The sequence below is a fragment of the Canis aureus genome, chromosome 13, assembly GCF_053574225.1.
Source record: "Canis aureus isolate CA01 chromosome 13, VMU_Caureus_v.1.0, whole genome shotgun sequence".
NCBI classification, from domain to species: Eukaryota; Metazoa; Chordata; class Mammalia; order Carnivora; family Canidae; genus Canis; species Canis aureus.
Genome location: NC_135623.1, coordinates 9,409,371 through 9,430,234, shown reverse-complemented (window position 1 = coordinate 9,430,234; position 20,864 = coordinate 9,409,371). Strand labels below are relative to the sequence as shown.

Sequence of the window (20,864 nt, the reverse complement as noted above, 5' to 3'; positions counted from 1 at the left end):
GCTTCTTTCACTCAGTATAATTATTTTGAAATTCATGTTGTATATATTACTAGTTAATATGCTTTGTTGCTGGTTATTCGTTGTATGGTTCTATCATGATTTGCTCATTCACCTATTGATAGACATTTGGCTTATTTCTAGTTTTTGACTATTGCAAGTAAAGTTGATTTGAACATTTGTGTATAAGTCTTTGTATGGACAGATGCTCTCTCGGGTAAATACCTAGGTAGAATGGCTGGGTCACATGACAGGCTTTTCACAATAGTTGTATCATTTTACATTACTACTAACAATGTATGAGAGTTCTAGTTTTCCACCTCCTGATCAACACTAGGTATGGCTATTCTTTTTCATCTTAGCCATTTTAAAATTAGTGGTAGTTCTTTGTGGCTCTAATTTGCAGTTTATTTTATTTAAAGATTTATTTATTCATTTGAGAGAGGGGCTGAGTAGGGTGGCAGGAAGGGCAGAGGGAGAGAGAGAATCTCAAGCAGATTCCTGCTGAGCTTGGCAAAGCCCAACTCAAGGCTGATCTCATTACCCCAAGACTTTGACTTGAGCCAGAACCAAAGCTGGATGCTTAACTAAGTGTGCCGCCTAGGTGCCCTTTATTTTTTTTTAAAAGTTTTATCTGTTTATGAGAGAGTGAGAGAGCATGTGCATGTGTGCATGCGTGAGTGGGGAGAGAGGGAGAGGGAATGGGAGAGAGAATCTTTCATCAGACTCCCTGCTGAATGTGGAACCTGATACGGCTTGATCTCACGACCCCGAGATTGTGACCTGAACTGAAATCAAGAGTTGGATGCTTCACCAACTGAGCCAGCCAGATGCCCCACTAATGACTTAACTATGTTGAATACCTTTTCATGTGCTTGTTTGCCATCCTTACATCTTTTTGGTGAAATGCCTTATCAGAGAGAGAGAGAGAGAGAGGCAGAGACACAGGCAGAGGGAGAAGCAGGCTCCATGCACCGGGAGCCCGACGTGGGATTCGATCCCGGGTCTCCAGGATCGTGCCCTGGGCCAAAGGCAGGCACCAAACCGCTGCGCCACCCAGGGATCCCCTCTTTTTCTTTTTCTTTTTCTTTTTCTTTTTCTTTTTCTTTTTCTTTTTCTCTTTCTCTTTCTCTTTCTCTTTCTCTTTCTCTTTCTCTTTTTCTTTTTCTTTTTCTTTCTTTCGAGGCTTAGTTGGCAAAGAATGGGCAGAATGGCAATGGTGATTTGTATCACTTCTAAGGTTATACATGTTCTGACTCTGGTTCACTTGGGACTCTCTGGAGGGAACACTCTTGGTCATGACACAGATTCCATTGTGGTGATGTGGCCATGGGGAAAGCCTGAGGTGCTTCTGCTGTTTATAGGGAGCAAATTACAAGGATGAACTTAGGCAGAACAGTATGGTGGACGTCACACATTCTGGAAAGAACTGTTGGTGAATTCGTGAGATACCATTAAGAACTACTAGAAAATACTGGGTAAGACAGGAAAGAAAGTCCTACATAACTAGATGGGCACATGAGCAGCAAGCACATGGTTTATTTCATTAAATTGATCCCTTCTATAACCACAGAGTTGATGGAGTCAGGGGGAAAAAAACTGAATCAAATATATTCTCTGCAAAGATCTCCTAGGCTGTGGCTTTTCTTTTTATTCTCTTAACAGTATCTCCTGAAGAACAGAAGTTCTTAATTTTGATAAAGTTCAGTTTATCAACTTTCTCTTTTATGGATTATGTTTTCATATGTAAGAAATCTGCCTAATTCAAGACCACAAAGATTTTCTGCAGGGTTCCCTTCTAGAAATTTGTTTGAGGTTTTACATTGAGATCTGTGATCCATTTGGAGTTAATTTTTGTATTATATGAGTAAGGGTGGATGGAAATTTTTTGGTTTTTGTTTATAATTTTTAATTTTTTGTGTTTTTTAAAATGAATAGCTAAATGTTCCACATCATTTGTTGAAAAGACTGCTTTCTCATTGAATTAAGAAATTGCCTTTGCACCTTGTTGAAAATCAATTAGCCATATGTATGTAGGTGTATTTCTGGACTCTTTTCTGTTCATTGAGCTATTTGTCTCCTCTGATGCCATTATCATACTCTTGTGTTGCTTTTTCAAACAAAATATAGTTTGAAAGCAATATTGCACATAGAGGCAGGAAGTAGAATAGTGGTTGCCAGGGGACTGAAATGAGGGAGTAATAGGGAGTTATTGTTTAATAGGCTCAGTTTCAGTTTTGCAAGGTGAGAATTCTATGGATGGATGTTGGTGATGGTAGCACGATAACTTAATAAATATACTTAATGCCACGGAACTGTACTTTTAAAAATGGTTAAGATGATAAATTTTGTTGTGTGGGTTTTTTCTTTTATTAAGAGTTATATTGTACAATGTCTGGGGCAAAATGAGTACTCAGTTTCAGTTGATTGTTTAAAAAAAAAAACAAACCCACAAAAAACAAAACCCAGAGAGGTTAACAAATGATGAGGGTAAGACGTTTGAATCCACAGCCACAAGGCATATTATTTCACTCTATTACACAGCTACACTTGAATTTTAATACTTTTCCCCAGTGTGATAAAGCTTGGATTTTAAAGTCTCTAAACTTAGTATTCTAGATCAATCCTTTTAGTAATAATGACTCACTAAAGCAGAAATGGGGGATATTTGAATTTATCTTCTCCCCATCTTCCTGTTGCACACTCACCCACCTATGCTTCTTGAAAGTTGGTAATCTAAAATCTCAAGGCATAAGGTTGACTCTCTTTTTGAGGTGTTTCTAAAATTGTAGTGAAGTATGCATAATATAAAATTTACCATTTTAAGCATTTAAAGAAAATTATTTATTAATGAGAGATACAGAGAGAGAGAAGAGAGAGAGAGAGAGGGGCAGAGACACAGGCAGAGGGAGAAGCAGGCTCCATGCAGGAAGCCCAACGTGGGACTTGATATCCCAGGTCTCCAGGATCAGGCCCTGGGCTGAAGGCAGCGCTAAACCGCTGAGCCACCGGGGCTGCCCCATTTCAAGCATTTTTAAGTATACATTTGCTAGTGTTAAGTATATTCCATTGATATGAAACCATCACCACTATTGATATTCAGAACATTTTCATCTCAAGCCAAAACTCTGAACCCATTAGACACTAATTCCCCATTCCTCCCTCTCCAGTCTCTGACAACTACACTTCTACTTTTGGTCCCTAAGAATTTGACCATGGTACCACATGTGAGTGGAAACATACATTATTTGTCTCTTTGTGATTTGCTAATTTTACTTAGCATAATGGCTTCAAGATTCATCCATGTAGCATGTGTCAAATATCCTTTTTCTTAAAGATTTATTTATTTATTTGAGAGAGAGAGCAAGAGAGCATGAGTGTGCGAACATGTAAGTTGGGGGAGGGGCAGAGGGAGGGGAACTTAAGCAGATTTCACACTGAGCACAGAGCCTGACATGCGGAGCTCAGATCTCACAACTGTGAGATCATAACCTGAGCCTAAACCAAGAATTGGACGCTTAACTGACTGAGCCAACCAGGCCCCCGAAATTTCTGTTCTCTTTTAAGGCGGAATAATAGTCAATTGTGTGTTCATATTACAATTTGTTTGTTCATTCATACATTGATGGGTTCTTGGGTTGCTTCAACCTTTTGGCTATTGTAAATAATGCTGCCATGAACATGGGTGCAAAGCACAAATACCTTATTAGGTCCTGCTTTTGATTGTTTTGGGTGTATGTCCAGAAGTGGTAGTGTTTAATTTTTGGAGGAACCACCGTGACATTTTCCACAGTGGCTGCACCATTTTTACATTTCCACCACCTATACACAGGAGTTCCACATCTCCATATCCTTGTCAGTGCTTGTTATTTTCTGATTTTGGTTTGTTTTGTTGCTTGAGAATAGCCATCCTAATGGGTATGAAGTGATTATCTCATTGTGATTTTGATTTGCATTTTTTAAAAGATTTTATTTAGAGAGCTCAAGTAGGGGGAAGAGCAGAGGGAGAAAGAGCATCTCAAGGAGACTTGGCATTGAACATGGAGCTCCTGATGCAGAGCTCAATCTCATGACCCTGAGATCATGACCTGAGCCAAAACCAAGAGCAGGTGCCTAACCAACTGAGCCACCCAGATGCCTCTGATTTGCATTTCTTCTTTTTTTGGAAAAAAAATTATTTATTTGAGAGAAGGGCAGAGAGGGAGAGGGAAAGAATCTCAAGCAGATTCTTCCACTGAGTGTGAATCCCGATGTGGGGCTTGGTCTCAAAAATGAAATGATGACCTGAATCAAAATCATGAGTCAGGTGTTCAACCAACTGAGCCACCCAGGTGCCCTCCTTCCCCAATTGGCGTTTCTTAATTAATGATGTTAAGCATGTTTTTAATGTGCTTTTTTGCTGTTTGTGTATCTTCTTTGGAGAAATGCCTATTTAAGTCCTTTGCCAATTTTTAGTTGGGTGGTTTCGTTTTTTGTTGATGAATTTCAAGACTTCTTTATATATTCTGGCTGTCAGTTCCTTAACAGATATATGATGTACAAATATTTTCTCCTGTTCTTTGGATGTCTTTTTACCATGCTGATTGTGTCCTTTGGTGTGCAAAAGTTTTAAATTTTGATATAGTTCAGTTTGTCTATTTTTACTTTTGTCACCCATGGTTTTGGATCTTATTCAAGAATATCATTGTCAAATCCAGCTTTTCCCCTGTGTTTTCTTCTAAGAAGTTTTAACACTTATATCTGTATTGAGTTCATTTGTATAGGGTAAGAGTCTAATTCTTTTGCATATGGATACCTAGTTTTCCCAGCACTGTTTATTGAGAAGACTGCTCTTTCTCTCACTGAATGATCTTTGCACTCTTGTGGAAATTCAATGACCATACATGTAAGGTTTATTTCCGGGCTCTATTCCATTGGTCTGTATGTCTGCCTTCATGCCAGTTTGATTATTGTGCCTCTGTAGTAAATTTTGAAATCAGGAAATGTGAGATCTACAGCTTTGTTCTCCTTTTCAACACTGTTTTTGGCAATTCAGGGTCCTTTGAGATTCCCTAACAATTTTAGGGTGAATTTTTCTAATTCTTCAAAATAAGTAATTGGGATTTTGCTAGGGATTGCATTGTATCTTTAGACTGCTTTGGATAGTATTGACATCTTAACAATAGAAGTCTTACAATCTGTGAACATTTCCATGTCATGTCTTTGATTTGTGTCTTCTTTCATTTCTTTCAGCAAAGGTCGGTAGTTTTCAGTGTGTAAGTCTGGTCTTTCACTCCTTTTTTTTTTTTTTTTTTTTAAGATTTTATTTATTTGAGAGAGAAAGAGAGAGAAGAGAAAGCACAGGCGGGGGCAGGGAGAAGAAGAAGCAGATTCTGCTGAGCAGGGAGCACTGTGTGGGACTCCATCCCAGGACCCTGAAATCCTGACCTGAGCTGAAGGCAGACACTTAACTGAGCCACCTGGCACCTCTGATTAAGTTTATTCCCAACTATATTTCTGATGTTACTACAAATGGAATAGTTAACTTCCTTTTCAGATTATTCATTTGTTAGTATATAAAATCAGCTGATTTTGTGTGTTAATTTTGTGTCCTGCAAGTTCAGTGAATTTAATTCTGCTTGTTTATTTTAAATGTGGAGTCTTTATCATTTTCTACATACACAATCATATTATTTGCAAACAGTGATATTTTTATTTTCTCTCAAATTTGGATAGCTTCTATTTCTTTTTCTTGCCTAATTGCTCTCACTAGGACTTCCAGTATTGTGTTGAATAGAAGTGGTGAAAGTTGGCATCTTTTTTCTGATGGTAAAGGAAAAGCTTTCAGTCTTACCATTGAGTATAATATTAGTTATGGGTTTTTCATCCATGAATCTATATTATGTTGAGATAGTTTTCTTCTTTAATAGCTTTTATTTATTTATTTATTCATGAGAGACACACAGAGAGGCAGAGACCTAGGCAGAGGGGAAGCAGGCTTCCCTGCAGGAAGCCCTATGCAGGACTCGATCCTGGGATCACGACCTGAACCAAAGGCAGATGATCAACCACTGAGCCACCCAGGTGCCCCAAGATAGTTTTCTTCTATTCCTTGTTTGTTGACTGTTTATCATGAAAAGTTGTTAAGTTTTTTAAATGCTCTTTCTGCATTAGTTGATATGTTCTTGTGAGGGTGTTTCCCTTTATTGTTTTTTTTTTCCCTTTATTGTTATTGTAGTTATTACATTATATGATTTTCTTTTCTTTTCTTTTTTTAAGTTATATGATTTTCATACACTGAACCATCTTTGCATTCCAGGAATAAATCCCACTTGGTTGTGGTATCTGATCCATTTTACTATGCCATTGATACTAGTTTACTAGTAATTTGTTGATTTTTAAAAAATCAATGCTTATAAATGATAATACATAGTTTACTTGTAATCTTTGTCTGGCTTTGATATCAATAATATTGGCATTATAGGATGAATTAGAGTGTATTTCCTCCTCTTTGATTTTTTGGAAGATTAAAGTTAACTGTTGGAGTTATCCTCATCCAAGCTCTCTGCCTTACTGTTATTGATAACTCAGATGAAGATACCTTACAGATGCTATGGTGATTTTTAAGATTATCTCATAAAAGAAATATATGAAGATTTTATTCAACTTCACCAGTAATGAAAGGATTATAAATTGAATAAACATGATAATTATATTTCCCCTATCCAGTTGACCCTCAAAAATTGTATTTAGGAAAAAAAAAATTGTATTTAGGTTGTAATATACAATAACTTTGACAGCTCCCAATCTGTCACTGTCTTAACACTAATAATAGGAATGTAAATTGGAACACATTTTCTGGAGCAGAATTTGAGTCTATGTAAAGCCTTAAAAATAATGCATCCTTTGACCCAGCAATTCCATTTATAGTATATTATCCTGAGAAAATTGTCATGGATACATGAAAGAAGTTAGCAGTGCTTTCATCATTATAATAATGCAAAGTTAAAAACCATAATATCCAGAAACAGAATTCAGTAATAAATTGTGGTATACACACACAGCTGTACAGCTATAACATACTGATGTTGGAGAAAATTTTACAAAACATTGTGTAGTATAATCCCATTAATATACTTCTATTGATGCATTATGAAAACCTCTCAATATTACCTGTTAACAGTGGTCTCTTTCTGGATAGTGGTAGTGTGGATTTTTGACATTTTTATTTCTACTACTTCTCTCTCTGTTTTTTAAACAGTAAATGATACTAATTTTATGATAAAATAGGAAAAGGTATTCTATTAGAATTGAAAATGAAATGATGCAAGAAAGCGTAGTTAAATCTTATGGCAGAATCAGTATCTAAAAATAATCTTGGTAGGCTGGGATGATGGACTGAATCCAGTGAAATTTAATCAGGATGGGTGAATTAGATGAGATAGAGTAATAAGCAACTCATATTTCTGAGTTTAAAAAACCAACTATAACAAGTATGCAAAGTGTGAGGTGGATCCTAATAGCAGCATATATAAAAAACTTAAAGGTTTTAGTGGATGCCAAACACCTTCTCTATGTGAGCAGCCAGCAGTTTTCCTACTCTTCTATTGCATTGCACACCCAGCTTAGTCTCTTCATGGGAAACCTCCAGTATTTCTCACTGAGTGATACTCAGTCTTGTCACCATTTGCCCCCATTTGTTTTAGTCATTTCTGACTTTGTTCAACGTTGCTGTCTATTTGGAGTCCTCCTGTTCCTCTCACTTTTGCTTTTTCAAACTTGACCTGTACTTCAGAAATCAGACTTAGGCTTGCTAGAAGCCTTTTTGTCATAGTGCAATCACATTTTACTCAGATTTATTTAATTCTGGGAATTCCATGTGTCGAGATATACAAATCAATAAGGTTTCTCACTTTATGTGCAAAATCTGAAATAATGCAAATCCCCTTCTATAATTAAAAGTGACATAATTTCCTTTTGCCATACGACATGCAGATTTAATGATAACTACCAGATACCTTTTATCATGTCTTTGTGAACCACCAGCATTCTAAAGTGTGGGTTGTCAGCACCATTGCCTCAAAAACCTTCCCAGAAGCAGTCTTTTAATGACACTACTTGCAACAAAATGTTAAAGATAGTGTATAGGTGAAAAAAGCAGAATTTAAAAGTACGCTTAAAATAGTTGTAGAATTGTGCATTCTGAGAAGACATGAAGCAAAGCAATGAAGTGTGGGCTCTTTAGCCTGATGACCCTGAATTCAAATTTAAATCCTGAATCCAACACTTACCTACTGGATGACTTAGGGTGAATAACTTAATCTCTCTGTGTCTGTTTCCTCATTAAAAAAAAAAAAAAAGAAAATATTTTATTAAGTATTGTCTACACTCAATGTGGGGCTTGAATTTACAACCCCGAGATCAAGACTTGCATGCTCTACCAACTGAGCCAGCCAGGCACCCCTCTGTTTCCTCTATTTTAAAATGGGCTCATGATAAATCACCTACTTCACAGGGTTGTTGTAAATTGTGTTAGTAGCATGTAAAACTCCTAGGAGAATGCCTAGCTTATACTATGTGTTCAAAAATACTATGAGTATTCCTTTGGGAATATTAGTCTAGAACCATTTGTTTTTTTTTTTTTTATTTTTTATTTATTTATGATAGTCGCACAGAGAGAGAGAGAGAGGCAGAGACATAGGCAGAGGGAGAAGCAGGCTCCATGCACTGGGAGCCCGATGTGGGATTCGATCCCGGGTCTCCAGGATCGCGCCCTGGGCCAAAGCCAGCCGCCAAACCGCTGCGCCACCCAGGGATCCCCTAGTCTAGAACCATTTGAAATTGATTGATTAAGATTTTATTTATTTATCTGACAGAGGGAGCAGTGGGCAGAAGGAAAGGAAGAAGCAGGCTCCCCTCAGAGCAGGGAGCCCAATGCAGGGCTTGATCTTAGGACTCTGAGATCAGGACCTGAACCAAAGGCAGACACTTACTGACTGAGCCACCTAGACACCCCAAAGATTTATTTATTTGAGAGAGAGTGCATGCACACACAGCCATGAGAGCAGGGGGAGGAGCAGAGAGAGAGAGGGAGAGAGAATCTCGTACAGATTCCCTGCTGAATATGGAGCCTGAAAAATCCCACAACCTCGAGATCATGATCTGAATTGAAATCAAGAGTTGGACACTTTGCTTAACCTACTGAGCCACCCAAGCACCCCATCATTTGAGTTTTAAATTGTAATACATCTCTGCATAAAATATGGCCATTCTGTAAGAAATGCTCCCTTTTTGGGGTACCTGGCTGGCTCAATTGGAAGAACACACAACTCTTGATCTTGAGGTCGTGAGTTCGAGCATGTTGGGTGTAGAAGTTACTTTAAATAAATAAATAAACTTAAAAAAAAAAAGAAAAAAAAATCCCTCTTTGGTAGTTTCAGAAAATAGGATGCTTCCAATCTCTTTGGAACCATGTAGTGAGGAGTGTAGGTAGAATTCAGATGAGGGTAGATTTTTTTTTTTTCTTCTTCATCAAAAACATGGTAATGTTCATTAAAATTTGGGAAGTTTAGGGGCACCTGGGTGGCTCAGTGATTGAGCGTCTGCCTTTTGGCTCTGGTCATGGGATTGAGTCCTGCATTGGGCTCCCCCAGGGAGCTTGCTTCTCCCTCTACCTATGTCTCTGTCTCTCATGAATAAATAAAATCTTTAAAAAAAAATTGGAGAAGTTTAGAAAAATATTTTTTTTTTATAAATTTTTTTTTTAATTTTTTATTTATTTGTGATAGTCACAGAGAGAGAGAGAGAATGAGGCAGAGACACAGGCAGAGGGAGAAGCAGGCTCCATGCACCGGGAGCCCGACGTGGGATTCGATCCCGGGTCTCCAGGATCGTGCCCTGGGCCAAAGGCAGGCGCCAAACCGCTGCGCCACCCAGGGATCCCCAGTTTAGAAAAATATAAAGACAACACAAACGTGTTCATAATGCTACTACTGTCCCTGTGCTAGCCACATTAGCATTTTAGTTGAGTTCCTTCTGTTTTTTTTTTTTCTCTGTACATTACCTTTTTTTATGTACAAATACATTGTGATTATACCACATATATAGAACTGGAGAGTATATAGCCTAGAGAAGAAACTATTGTAGAAATCCAGGTGAGTCCATAGTAAACTATGTTGGAGGCCTGGTTAGGGTCACGGTCTATAGAAATAAGTAAAGTGTAGGGGCAGGAAACAGGTATTTCTGAGGTTGATCAATTTGAATCAACAAACTTTGGGGCAATGGTGTCAAAGATAGGTTTTTTTAGCTCTAGCTCTTGAAAAAAGAGGCAGATGGAACATAGGAGGAAGAGCATATTTGCTCGGGAAGATGTTTTGGACATGTTGAGTTTGAGAATTGAGTAGGACATTCAGATGGAAATGTCTAATAGGCAGTTGTCTAATATAACAAAGACTTGAGAAGTAATCTGCCTGGGATGCGAATGAGAGCACCCAGGCATGCCATAAAAATGCCATTAAAATGTTGAAAATTATCAAAGATAGCGCCTATAGAGATACAGATGTATTTGATCTTTCAGTATACCTTGCTTTTTAAGGGCAGGTAGTTAGCCATAGTATTGCCCACATAGTAGGCGTTTGTGGAATAAAGGAGTTAACTGAAACAAAGAGAGGGGCCATTAATTTGGTCTCTGTCGAATCCTAATGAACTTGAGGGAGTCATTTATTATTTATCTTCCCTTTCTCTTTCAGTTTTGTTGGTGTCTAAAATTTAAATTTCTAAGGAAAAGTAAGAACTCTGTTTTTCTTTACTGCTTCTGATGGAATTTTGTTTACATGAGATACTTAAAATGTTATTTGGATGGCTATAATTCATTCAACTTAATCTTGAATTTTTAAAAAGATTTTATTTATTTAGAGAAAGCATGAGCAGGGGGGAGGAGCAGAGGGAAAAGCAGGCTCCCTGCTGAGCCTGATGTGGGGCTAAATCCCAGGACCCCGGGATTATGAACTGAGCTGAAGGCAGATGCTCAACTGACTGAGCCACTTAAGCACTCCATTCTTGGATTTTTTAAAAACAGGTGATAGTGAGGAAGATTGTTCCAGTGATTGTTCAAATGCTCAGGGTATGTCATAATGGATATGTTAAAGAGACCTATTTATTTTTTAATTTAATGTAATTTAATTTTTATTTTTAAAAATTTTATTTATTCATGAGAGACGGGGGTGGGTGGTGGTGCAGAGACACAGGTGGAGGGAGAAGCAGGCTTCATGCAGGGAGCCCGACGTGGGACTCGATCCCGGGTCTCCAGGATCACGCCCTGAGCTGATGGTGGCGCTAAACTGCTGAGCCACCCAGGCTGTCCTAAAGAGACCTATTTAATTGGACTAACACATGAGGGTGAAGATTCAGGAATATAAAAATGTATAGATCAGTATAGGGCACGCTGTAAACAAAAATACCCATGGGGCATTGAATATTTGAAATTGTGTTACTTGTGGAAGTCTTAATGGAATGTCAGTGTCAGAAAGTACTAGATTAGTGTCAGGAGCATTCTGAGTGGGAAGGTGGACTGAAAAGACCTACCTCATCTATATGCACTCTGCCCTTCTCTTTGTATATACTTCAGGCAGCAGTTGGTTAATTTGCATGTGTGGTTTCAACTGTCACACTGTGTTGACTCATTCTGAAAGCTCCATGAGGATAGGCCCCCCATGTCTTTTTCCCCAGCACCTTGCAGTCTAGGTTAGAGTAAGCTATCCGTAAATATTTGTCCAGTGGATAAAATGGTGAATGAATCAGCAAACATTTAGTGAGACTTGAGAATGTCCTGTGGCAGTGGAAGTGAGTAAATTGTTAGGCCTGTAAAGATTGATAACATAATATCTGACCTCAGGGAGCATAAAATCTGGTATTGAGTATAAATTTCTCAAGCTCTCTGGATTTAGATTAACCAGTACAGACAATAATTAATTTGCTGACCTGAAACAGACTTTGTTTGTAACAAAGATTTTAATAAATTTCTTGAGAGATTGTGTGAACTCTTATTTACATAACAGATAAGTACATATTCTGCATTCCTTCTCCGTACTCATTCAGCTGCAGAAAAAGGATTGTTATGGGGTTGGTTTTATGATCCTTTGGGTTTTGGGTTTTTCTTTTTTAAGATTTTATTTATTTGAGAGAGAGAGGGAGAGAGCAAGAGAGAGAATGAACAGAGGGAGAGGCAGATGGGGAGGGAGAGGTGGACACCCTGCTGACCAGGGAGCCCAGATGCAGGGCTCTATCCCAGGACTTTGGGAACATGAACTGAGCTCAAGGTGCTCAACGGACTGAGCCACCCAGGCGCCCTTGATCCTCTGTTACTAAGTTTTTGCTTTTATTAAAATTTGGGACTTGATTAAATAAGGACAAAATACTCTTCCAAAAATACAGAAGGAACTCACATTTCTAAAGTGTGGTACAGCAGCAAGACACTTATTTGAATTGATATACTAAAATAAATGGCTTGATCATTCAGATATGCAAAGACCAGATAATCTAATGTGTTAGCTAAGAGAGTTTTTACTGTATATGGTATGATTGTTTATCATGTAGTTCCTTTAAGGTATTTTTTTTAAATAATCCAGATTATTCAGTTCTTAATTATCAGAATAGATATAGATAGGGACTGTTACTTTGGGAACTAAAACTGCAGAAAATCCAGTGGAATCCTGCCGTGCTACCACAGCTACTTGTGGTTCTTCAAGCAGAAAAATAAAAGACAGGAAGTCACAACTTTTTGAAGAAATTATTGGAGGGGTAATAAATTCAAATCATATGTAATTCACTCAGGATAAAGCTACCCTCTAAAAATAAGACTTTACTATAGAAGTAGCCCCAACCAAGGAATTAGGACTAGCTCAGTCAGAATATGTATTCTAGAGGAAAAAACTTGTATCCTGCCTATGCATAATTCAAGTGGTAACCTAACTTGATAATATCAATTGACCATAAGCAAAACCTAATCAATTGTTAGAAGAAGGTATCTCTATATAATAGAAGAGAGTACAACTCTGAGGAACCTGGAGTGTCCCCAAACAAGAATTTAGTAGTCATTTTGTAGAATTGTCCAAAGAGAACATAAGCCAGCTTTCCACCATCATTTAAACAAATTATTGTGTTGAACACATGTAGTTTATCAGGCTTGATTGTATTTCATTTTCCTTTGTTTTAGATTTCATACTCACCAGATACTCTCTTAGAAAATCATAGTATGGGTAACAGGGTACTCTGGAGGGTAGTATGACTATATTATAAACATAAATTAGTATTTGGTCTGTATGTTAATTTTTAAAAACTTAGTTAAAAATATATAACATCATTCTTTCACAGATTGGTTAGTGAGTGTAAATCAAGCCTAATCAGTTCTATGGGTGCAGGAAAAAGTGAATTTGATGGAGCTATAGAGCTGAGGATCCATACTCAGGAATAAGTCTCTTTTTGTAGAAGGCGGGGGATCATAGTCTTATTCTTGGATACCCAGTGCTTGGCACATGGTTAGTGCTTAGTTTAATGTATTAATGAAACTCATTATTGAAATTCAGAGATCAAAACTCCAGACCAACTGTCTGTGAGAACAACTACAGACATTTTATGGCTCTACTCTTAGATTTATTCTCATGTCAAAAGAGCAGTTCTGGCTTTTCTGTAACTCAGCAGAAACAATTCAGTAAGTGATGAAAATAGAATCCTCTAAATAAACCAGAGCCTAAAAAGGCAAATAAAAGGTGTATGCATTTATTCGAAAAAAGAAGAGGGACCATGCATTTGAGAAAGAAATCTGCTTCATTATTTTTATTTTTTAATTGATACTTTAATTTTATTTTTTTTTAGACATTATTGCAATATGCAAACAACAAGAATGCCTCAGAACATATGGTGTATCTTCTGGAGGTGTATCGACTTGCCATCCAAAGCTTTGCCAGTGCACGCCCATATTTAACTACTGAATGTGAAGATGTCCTGTTAGTGCTTGGCAGATTAGTACTGTAAGTTTAAGTACTTAAGTCGCTGATAAAGTTGAGTACTTTCGGTTGCGATGTTTGCCTGACTTCTCTTTACTGTGATATCACGTTATTCAGAGCACCATTAAAGTCATACCTTTGAATGAAATTTCCTTTGCTTTGAGCCTTCATACTCTGGTTCCCAGGAGATAAAGTACAAGTGAAGTTCCAGCCAAACAACATAATCTTTAATTGCCTCCAGAATCTCTTCCTCAGGCTTAGCATCCAAGAATGATACATTTTCTTCCTGTCCTTAGGTATAGATCAATATGAGTGACAGAGTGCCTGGAAACTGTAGTGGTCTTTGAGGATCATTTTGGGGGGGAAATACTGTGACATTGTGCCATTCAGCTATATTATTTGAACTAAGAATAATTTTACTAGCAGAAAATAACAGGGTATATATATAAGATTACCACCCTGAGTCCATGATAATCTAGCTGCTGTTTTAATATTTGACGGCCTAGTGGCAGATAAAATTATAGCTTTCATTTAATTTTCATCTGTAAACTGAAAAGGCACAATAGCTATTCAGCTTTTAGATTGGGTTAGCTTACAGATTGTTTGGGAGGGTAACTTCTAGTCTAGGTGGTCTTGATTTGTTAGAGGTAAAGATTTGGCCTTGCTAGTCTTTCTGTTTCCTCTGCAAGTGACAAGAACCTACATAGATGACAGTTATATATATTTATCTTTATCAGCTGAATTAACAATAGCATGAGCTCCTGATTTTGTCTTCTGGACTCAGAATGGTTCCTATTTGGGTACCCTCCTACATCCTAATAAACTAAATAAAACTGCTTGGAATGTGATTTCTAAAAAGAATATATTACCAGATGTTTTAAAGCCCAATGTAATTATAAAGCCTCCTGGTTTTTCTTTTTTCTCTTTTTTAAAGTTGAAAAGCCAATATAACAATGTTGAGGAAAAATGTAAAGAATAAGAAACAAATTTCAAATAATCTAAACAAATGTAAAATGTGTATTCAGTATTCCTGTCATACTATATTTTATTATGCTTATAACCACATTTATATACTGACTTCATTATTTTACATTATAGGAGTTGTTTTGAATTACTGCTTTCAGTGTCTGAAAGTGAACTGCCATGTGAAGTCTGGGTACTCTTCCTACAGTCTCTACAGGTGAGTTGATTTGGACTCAAAAAAGATCTCTGTTTAGATACCCAAGATACCTGGTTAATTTCTCCTAGCAAACTGAAATTGAAAGCTTGGAAGAAAAACAAGTGTATTGTATATTTGTATTAAGTTCATGAGATTTTGAGAAAGAGGTCTTCCAAATGAAAGAGGTGTGTTAAAAAATTGTTTTTGTCTTTCATTTGGTTTTGTTAGCCTTTATATAGCTTAGAAATCAGCGCATGTTTTCATTATTCAAAAACAAAGTTTTAGACAGAATAAAGCTATTAAAAAATGTAAAATTATATTTGGTTACAAAGTAGCAATATTTGGATCATTCTTAGTATACTTGTCTAGTAATTTCCCCTAACATTTCAGGGATTATGTCTAGCATTTTAAGTCTCTCAGACAACCAGAATAGTCATCATAGATTCTGTTCATGCATTTTACTTGCAGGAGAGCTACATTGGCTCTCATATTGACTTGATTATCAGCTTGCTTATAGGTGAGCACATCAGAAAGTAGCAAGTTACGGAGGGTAGAATAGGATAGGAGGAAAATTTGCTTGTTACTGATAGAGACAGTAAAACTATTCCAAAAAATAGACGCAATAGTAATAACTATCATCATTTGTTACCACTGTATACTAAATACTGCTCTACTGTTTTATATCTTTTTTTTTTTAAGATTTTATTTATTTATTCATGAGAGACACAGAAAGGCAGAGGGGGAAGCAGGCTCCCTGCAGGGATCCTAATGCAGGACTCGATCCCAGGATCACGCCCTGAGCCAAAGGCAGACGCTCAACCACTGAGCCACCCAGACGTCCATGTTTTGTGTCTTTTAATCAAGTTACAAACTTTACAATGTAGGGATCATTTGAATCTCCATCTACAAATGGGGAGACAGGCATAGAGTGTTAATTAGCTGCCCAAAGTTATACTTCGATTTATAACCACAGCTTGCTTTTTGCTAGCTGCTCCTCAAGAACACAAACTCTGTGGTAGCCTGGATGTGTTTCATGTAGGCACAAGTAAAGATCTGCATATTAACAGACATACTTCATTATCTGGAAATTTCTTTCCTTTGGGATATATAACCCAAAATGAGATGATGATAATGTTAATCTTTCTCTTTTGGGGGAGAAGAGGATTTTTTGGGTCACGTCCTTGGCCTATTTTAATCCCTGCAATGCAATCCTAATTTCACATATTCATACAGCTGCTAAAATCATCTTTCATACATAACACACTGATTTTGTCATACTATGTTTTGAGGCTTGCTAGTAGTTTTGTCCCGGCATATGACAGTCCAGAAGGGCAAATCTCATTACTCTTCTTAGAGCTGTTACTGTTATTTATAGTAGTATCCTTTGTAGAGAGAATACTGTCCTATTTCTTTATTATTTTCTTAGAGTGTATGCCTGCATAAAATCGTTGCCTTTTCCCTCTACCTGCATAACTTTTTCCACAGGATATATTTTTGAATATGTGTTCAATAAAATCAATGCAGTAGAGGTACAGATAGATATAAGACGTGGTCCTTATTAAAATCTGAAAGGTAAAACCCTGAAGTTTCCTTATTTCAGTGTTAAATGGACAAAGCAGCAGATAGTTTTGAAGAAAGTTTTGGTAAAAGAATAGTTTTATCAGAGCAGGCCACAAACATAACACACTCATTTCACTGTTTTCAGCTTGTAGAACCCTTCCAGATGTTTTGCCTACGGATATGAAAATATACCCTGAAATAAGTCTTCTAATAAAAATGAGATCTCATTTTTTGCAACTTTTTTAAACCTAATTTTATCATGGTTGTATGTCTAGGTTTGTATATATAGGTCTCCCTTATTTTATGATTGCCTGTGATTCTGTTAGGTGATTACACCATAAATTATTTGGCCACATCTCTGTTATTATAAATCATGCTAGAGTGAACTTCTTGTGCTAGTACTTCTGTATTGTAGATTTTAAACTGTGGACTAGTATATTTTTTACCTTAACAAATTTAAGTTTTAAAATGATTTTTAAATTCTGCCATAGTTTTTAAAGACTTTAATATTACTTTTTTAAAAAAGATTTTATTTATTTAGTCATGAGAGACAGAGAGAGAGAGAGAGAGAGAGGCAGAGACACAGGCAGAGGGAGAAGCAGGCTCCATGCAGGGAGAGAGAGAGAGAGAGGCAGAGACACAGGCAGAGGGAGAAGCAGGCTCCATGCAGGGAGCTCAGTGTGGGACTCGATCCTGGGTCTCCAGGATCACGCCCTGGGCTGAAGGCGGTGCTAAACCGCTGAGTCACCTGGGCTGCCCCCTAATATTACTTTTTAAAAGTAACTTTGCTATAGTAGAGGATTATACACATCATTCTTATGCAGAATACACTGTAGTTTGAACAGATGAAAAATAGAAAGTTGTTTTTATTTTTTTAACCCAGACTGTGGCTGTTTATTTTAGTTGCTGTAGATGGTATTATTTCTGCCAAAGTGTGATGATACAGGTCTGTTAGATATTGTATATAAGGTGACCAGACCCTGCAAATTCTGAAATTTGTATATGGAATCTTATTCTTCACTGTAGGATAAATGTCTCTTATCCTAAGTTAAGGAGAAAGAAGCCTGAGTACAGTTCAAGCCCTTAAAGGAAAAATTGCAGCATTGATTCAATATTGCTATTAGTAAACTGTTAATTAGAAATATCACTTTCTGTGTCAATTCTAAATTTTAAACCCTTTCTCTACAGAAAGTAACTCAGCATATTGGGAATGCATGTGTTAAAAACCTATCATTTTGACATTAGGAGACAAATTAATTTTATTTCTTATATTTCACTTATGTGAATATAAGATTATATACTTAGGTCTGTGAACATCATTAACTTTTATTTCCAAAGAATATTGCTATAAATGGAAGCTTATGTTTTTTGAGAATTTCGGCCGTCTAAAATAGAGAAAACATTAAAATTTTAGAATATGGGAATAACCAATAACATTCACTAGTAATAGAGGACAGTGACATATACTTAAATCATTTATGTCAACTTGTATTTCTGACCCCTTTCTCCTGATCCTTTGTGTACATAAATATTTTAAAGAACAAATTATTGGCAATATATTTTGTTTCTGAGGAGATAGAATGATAGCTACTAACCTAGACTTTCCATGATATTTTATGTATAGCCACTTTTCATTTAAAAAGTCATTTGTGGGACGCATGGGTAGCTCAGTGGTTTGAGTATCTGGCTTTGGCCCAGGGCATGATCCCGGAGTTCACATTGGGCTCCCTGCATGGAGCCTGCTTCTCCCTCTGCCCATCTCTCTCTCTCTCTTTCTCTCTCTCTCTCTCTCTCTCTCGAGTAAATAATATCTTTTTTTTAAAAAAGTCCTTTGTTAGAAGAATTTAAACAAAAAATATATCAATTGGCATCATTACATAATATTCCTATTAGAAGGAATAGCTTGCCTTTGTGAATACTTCAGAATCCTTTAAAAGAAAGTTGAACAGTGGGCTTAAAATAGTCTAGTAATGTGAAATTGTAAATTGAATTGTGATAATTTTACCTAAGGAGAATTTAGGAAAACATTTTAAAGGTGCCCTTTAATTTAGTGGAATCACTCTAGTTTCATTTTTTTAAGAAAAAACTAACAATTCACAAAGCTTTGAGGATAGGTTTTTTTTTTAACCCTTATTTCTTTTTAGAAAATCCAAGGTAATGGTCCTTTCTGTGGACGTTCAGATACATTGAAAAGGCAAAACTATTTTATATATTGCTTACTAGCCTGTTTGTGGATGTGCTATTTTTGTTTTAGGAGTCACATGATGCATTATTGGAATTTGGGAATAATAACCTACAAATATTGGTTCACGTTACCAAGGAAGGGGTGTGGAAAAACCCAGTTCTTCTTAAAATTCTGTCTCAACAGCCAGTAGAAACAGAAGAAGGTAAGCCTCAAAACTTGACTGACTATATTGAAGGAAGGTTTAGCTCTTAGAGAGTTAGAATTGATTAATGGAATAAAAATTTGTGAATATCACCTGTGTATCTATACCCCTCTCCTTTAAATAGTAAACACTAACCTTAAGCATTTAATGTTTTGCCTGAGGATTCTTGCATTTTTAGGTAGTGTTTTAAATATCCCTTGTACTTACTTTAAAATGTTGCATTGAGTAACAATGTTCAAAGTTCCTGAGATACAAATGAGTAATCTGTTTCTAGTCTTCCTTATATGATAGAACTTTACTGCCCATATGTTGTTCACTGGTTACTACAACTAAGGACCATGAAAAAAATTGCTTTTTGATTTAAACTTATGAAATATTGGAATTTAGCATTTTGTAAAGAAATGCAAAGAATGGAAACTTTTATTTGCAAAATTGTCAGTTTAAGACCAGAAGATTTGTGGGTTTGAATTGATACTTGCATTTTAGACACAAAAAATTATCTCATTTGATACCACCAATTATGATTTCATTTGCTTTAAGGTAGTAGAAAATTAAAAGGATCACATTCTGTTAAATATATATTTCTGGAATAAAAATGAGATTGAGAAGAGTTTTTATACTTTTGGTATGTCTTTAATTTAGGTCTTAAACAGACCATTTGAATATTGATGCCTTAAAATACCCCAGTTAGCTTATTCATTCATCAGGTTTGACAGCCTACTGTATTCACACTGTTTGGTTTTTCTGTATAGTGAGAAGATTGGCAATAAGAGTACTTATTCTTGGTTCCTTCTCTCTGCTATCTACTGCTTATTAGTCACACTGACAAAAGGGAAAAAAGAATAAGAGAAAGAGCTATTTAATAGAAAACGATTGATTTTATTGTTTTCTGTTGAGGTTCCAGTAAATGTCATCCCTTCGTAGATATAAGCAGATGGAGGCTAAAACCACCTTTCTTATTAATAAAAGTTGCTTAGAGGATAGAGCCAAATAGTTTCAGAAGAATCCCAGAATTAGGCAGATCCCAGTCCAGATAGGGCTTGACTAGGGCCAAGAAGAACACTTAACTCTCATACTTTCTAGAGGCAGGCCTAAATAAACTCAAGACAAAAAAGGATAGAGTGGCATTAAAGGTCCCCACTTTATTTTCTCATGATGTACTAATCAAATACATCACCCTACCTCAGGAGTAAACCGCAATTTCTTTTTACATAGAAAAATATCAAGAGATGAGGAGAAGCACCCTTCACCTGATAACCTTGTGGTATTCTGTCTATTCAAAGATTAATTAAGGCCCCACTATCTATAAGATTCTGAATGGGTACAGAACACCTACATATCTAAGGGATTATTCTGTGAACTATCATATAAGTGATGGGTAGCCTATATAGTCTGCCTATTTTCTCAGTTACTCTTACCCTAATTTCAGGTCAGGAGATTAGGAAACTTCCTTTATGGCTCCACTGCCCTTATAGCCCAGGTTTTAACATATATTTGAAACTAGAAAGCAGTGACCATCGTCTTATTGATGAGTGTTTTGGGGCATTTCTGCTGGGCATAGTCAGCAGGAAATAGTAGGTTCTCCCACCCAGGTTTTAGCCCAGATACTGAAGGCCTTTCCACCTCAGGCCACCCCAGCATCCTATCACAGAAGATGGGGATGGTGAGACCAAGCCCAGCTAAGGCTACACTGGTGGTTCCCATCCTGACCCCCATGACTCACGGAACCACTCCTCCCCACAGTAGTGATGGCAGTAGCCACCTGGATCCAGGCAGCTC

The 20,864-nt window shown here is 36.8% G+C and overlaps 1 protein-coding gene across 1 annotated transcript in view; it reads left to right on the top strand.

Annotated features, from left to right (window-relative positions):
• The window catches only part of RLF (RLF zinc finger), a 91,669-nt gene that overhangs the window by 19,879 nt on the left and 50,926 nt on the right, over positions 1-20,864 (top strand). The window contains exons 2-4 of the mRNA XM_077844570.1: positions 13,849-14,003; positions 15,078-15,159; positions 18,953-19,085. Coding sequence (XP_077700696.1) covers positions 13,849-14,003; positions 15,078-15,159; positions 18,953-19,085 — 370 coding nt within the window. The remainder of the gene's footprint in view (positions 1-13,848; positions 14,004-15,077; positions 15,160-18,952; positions 19,086-20,864) is intronic.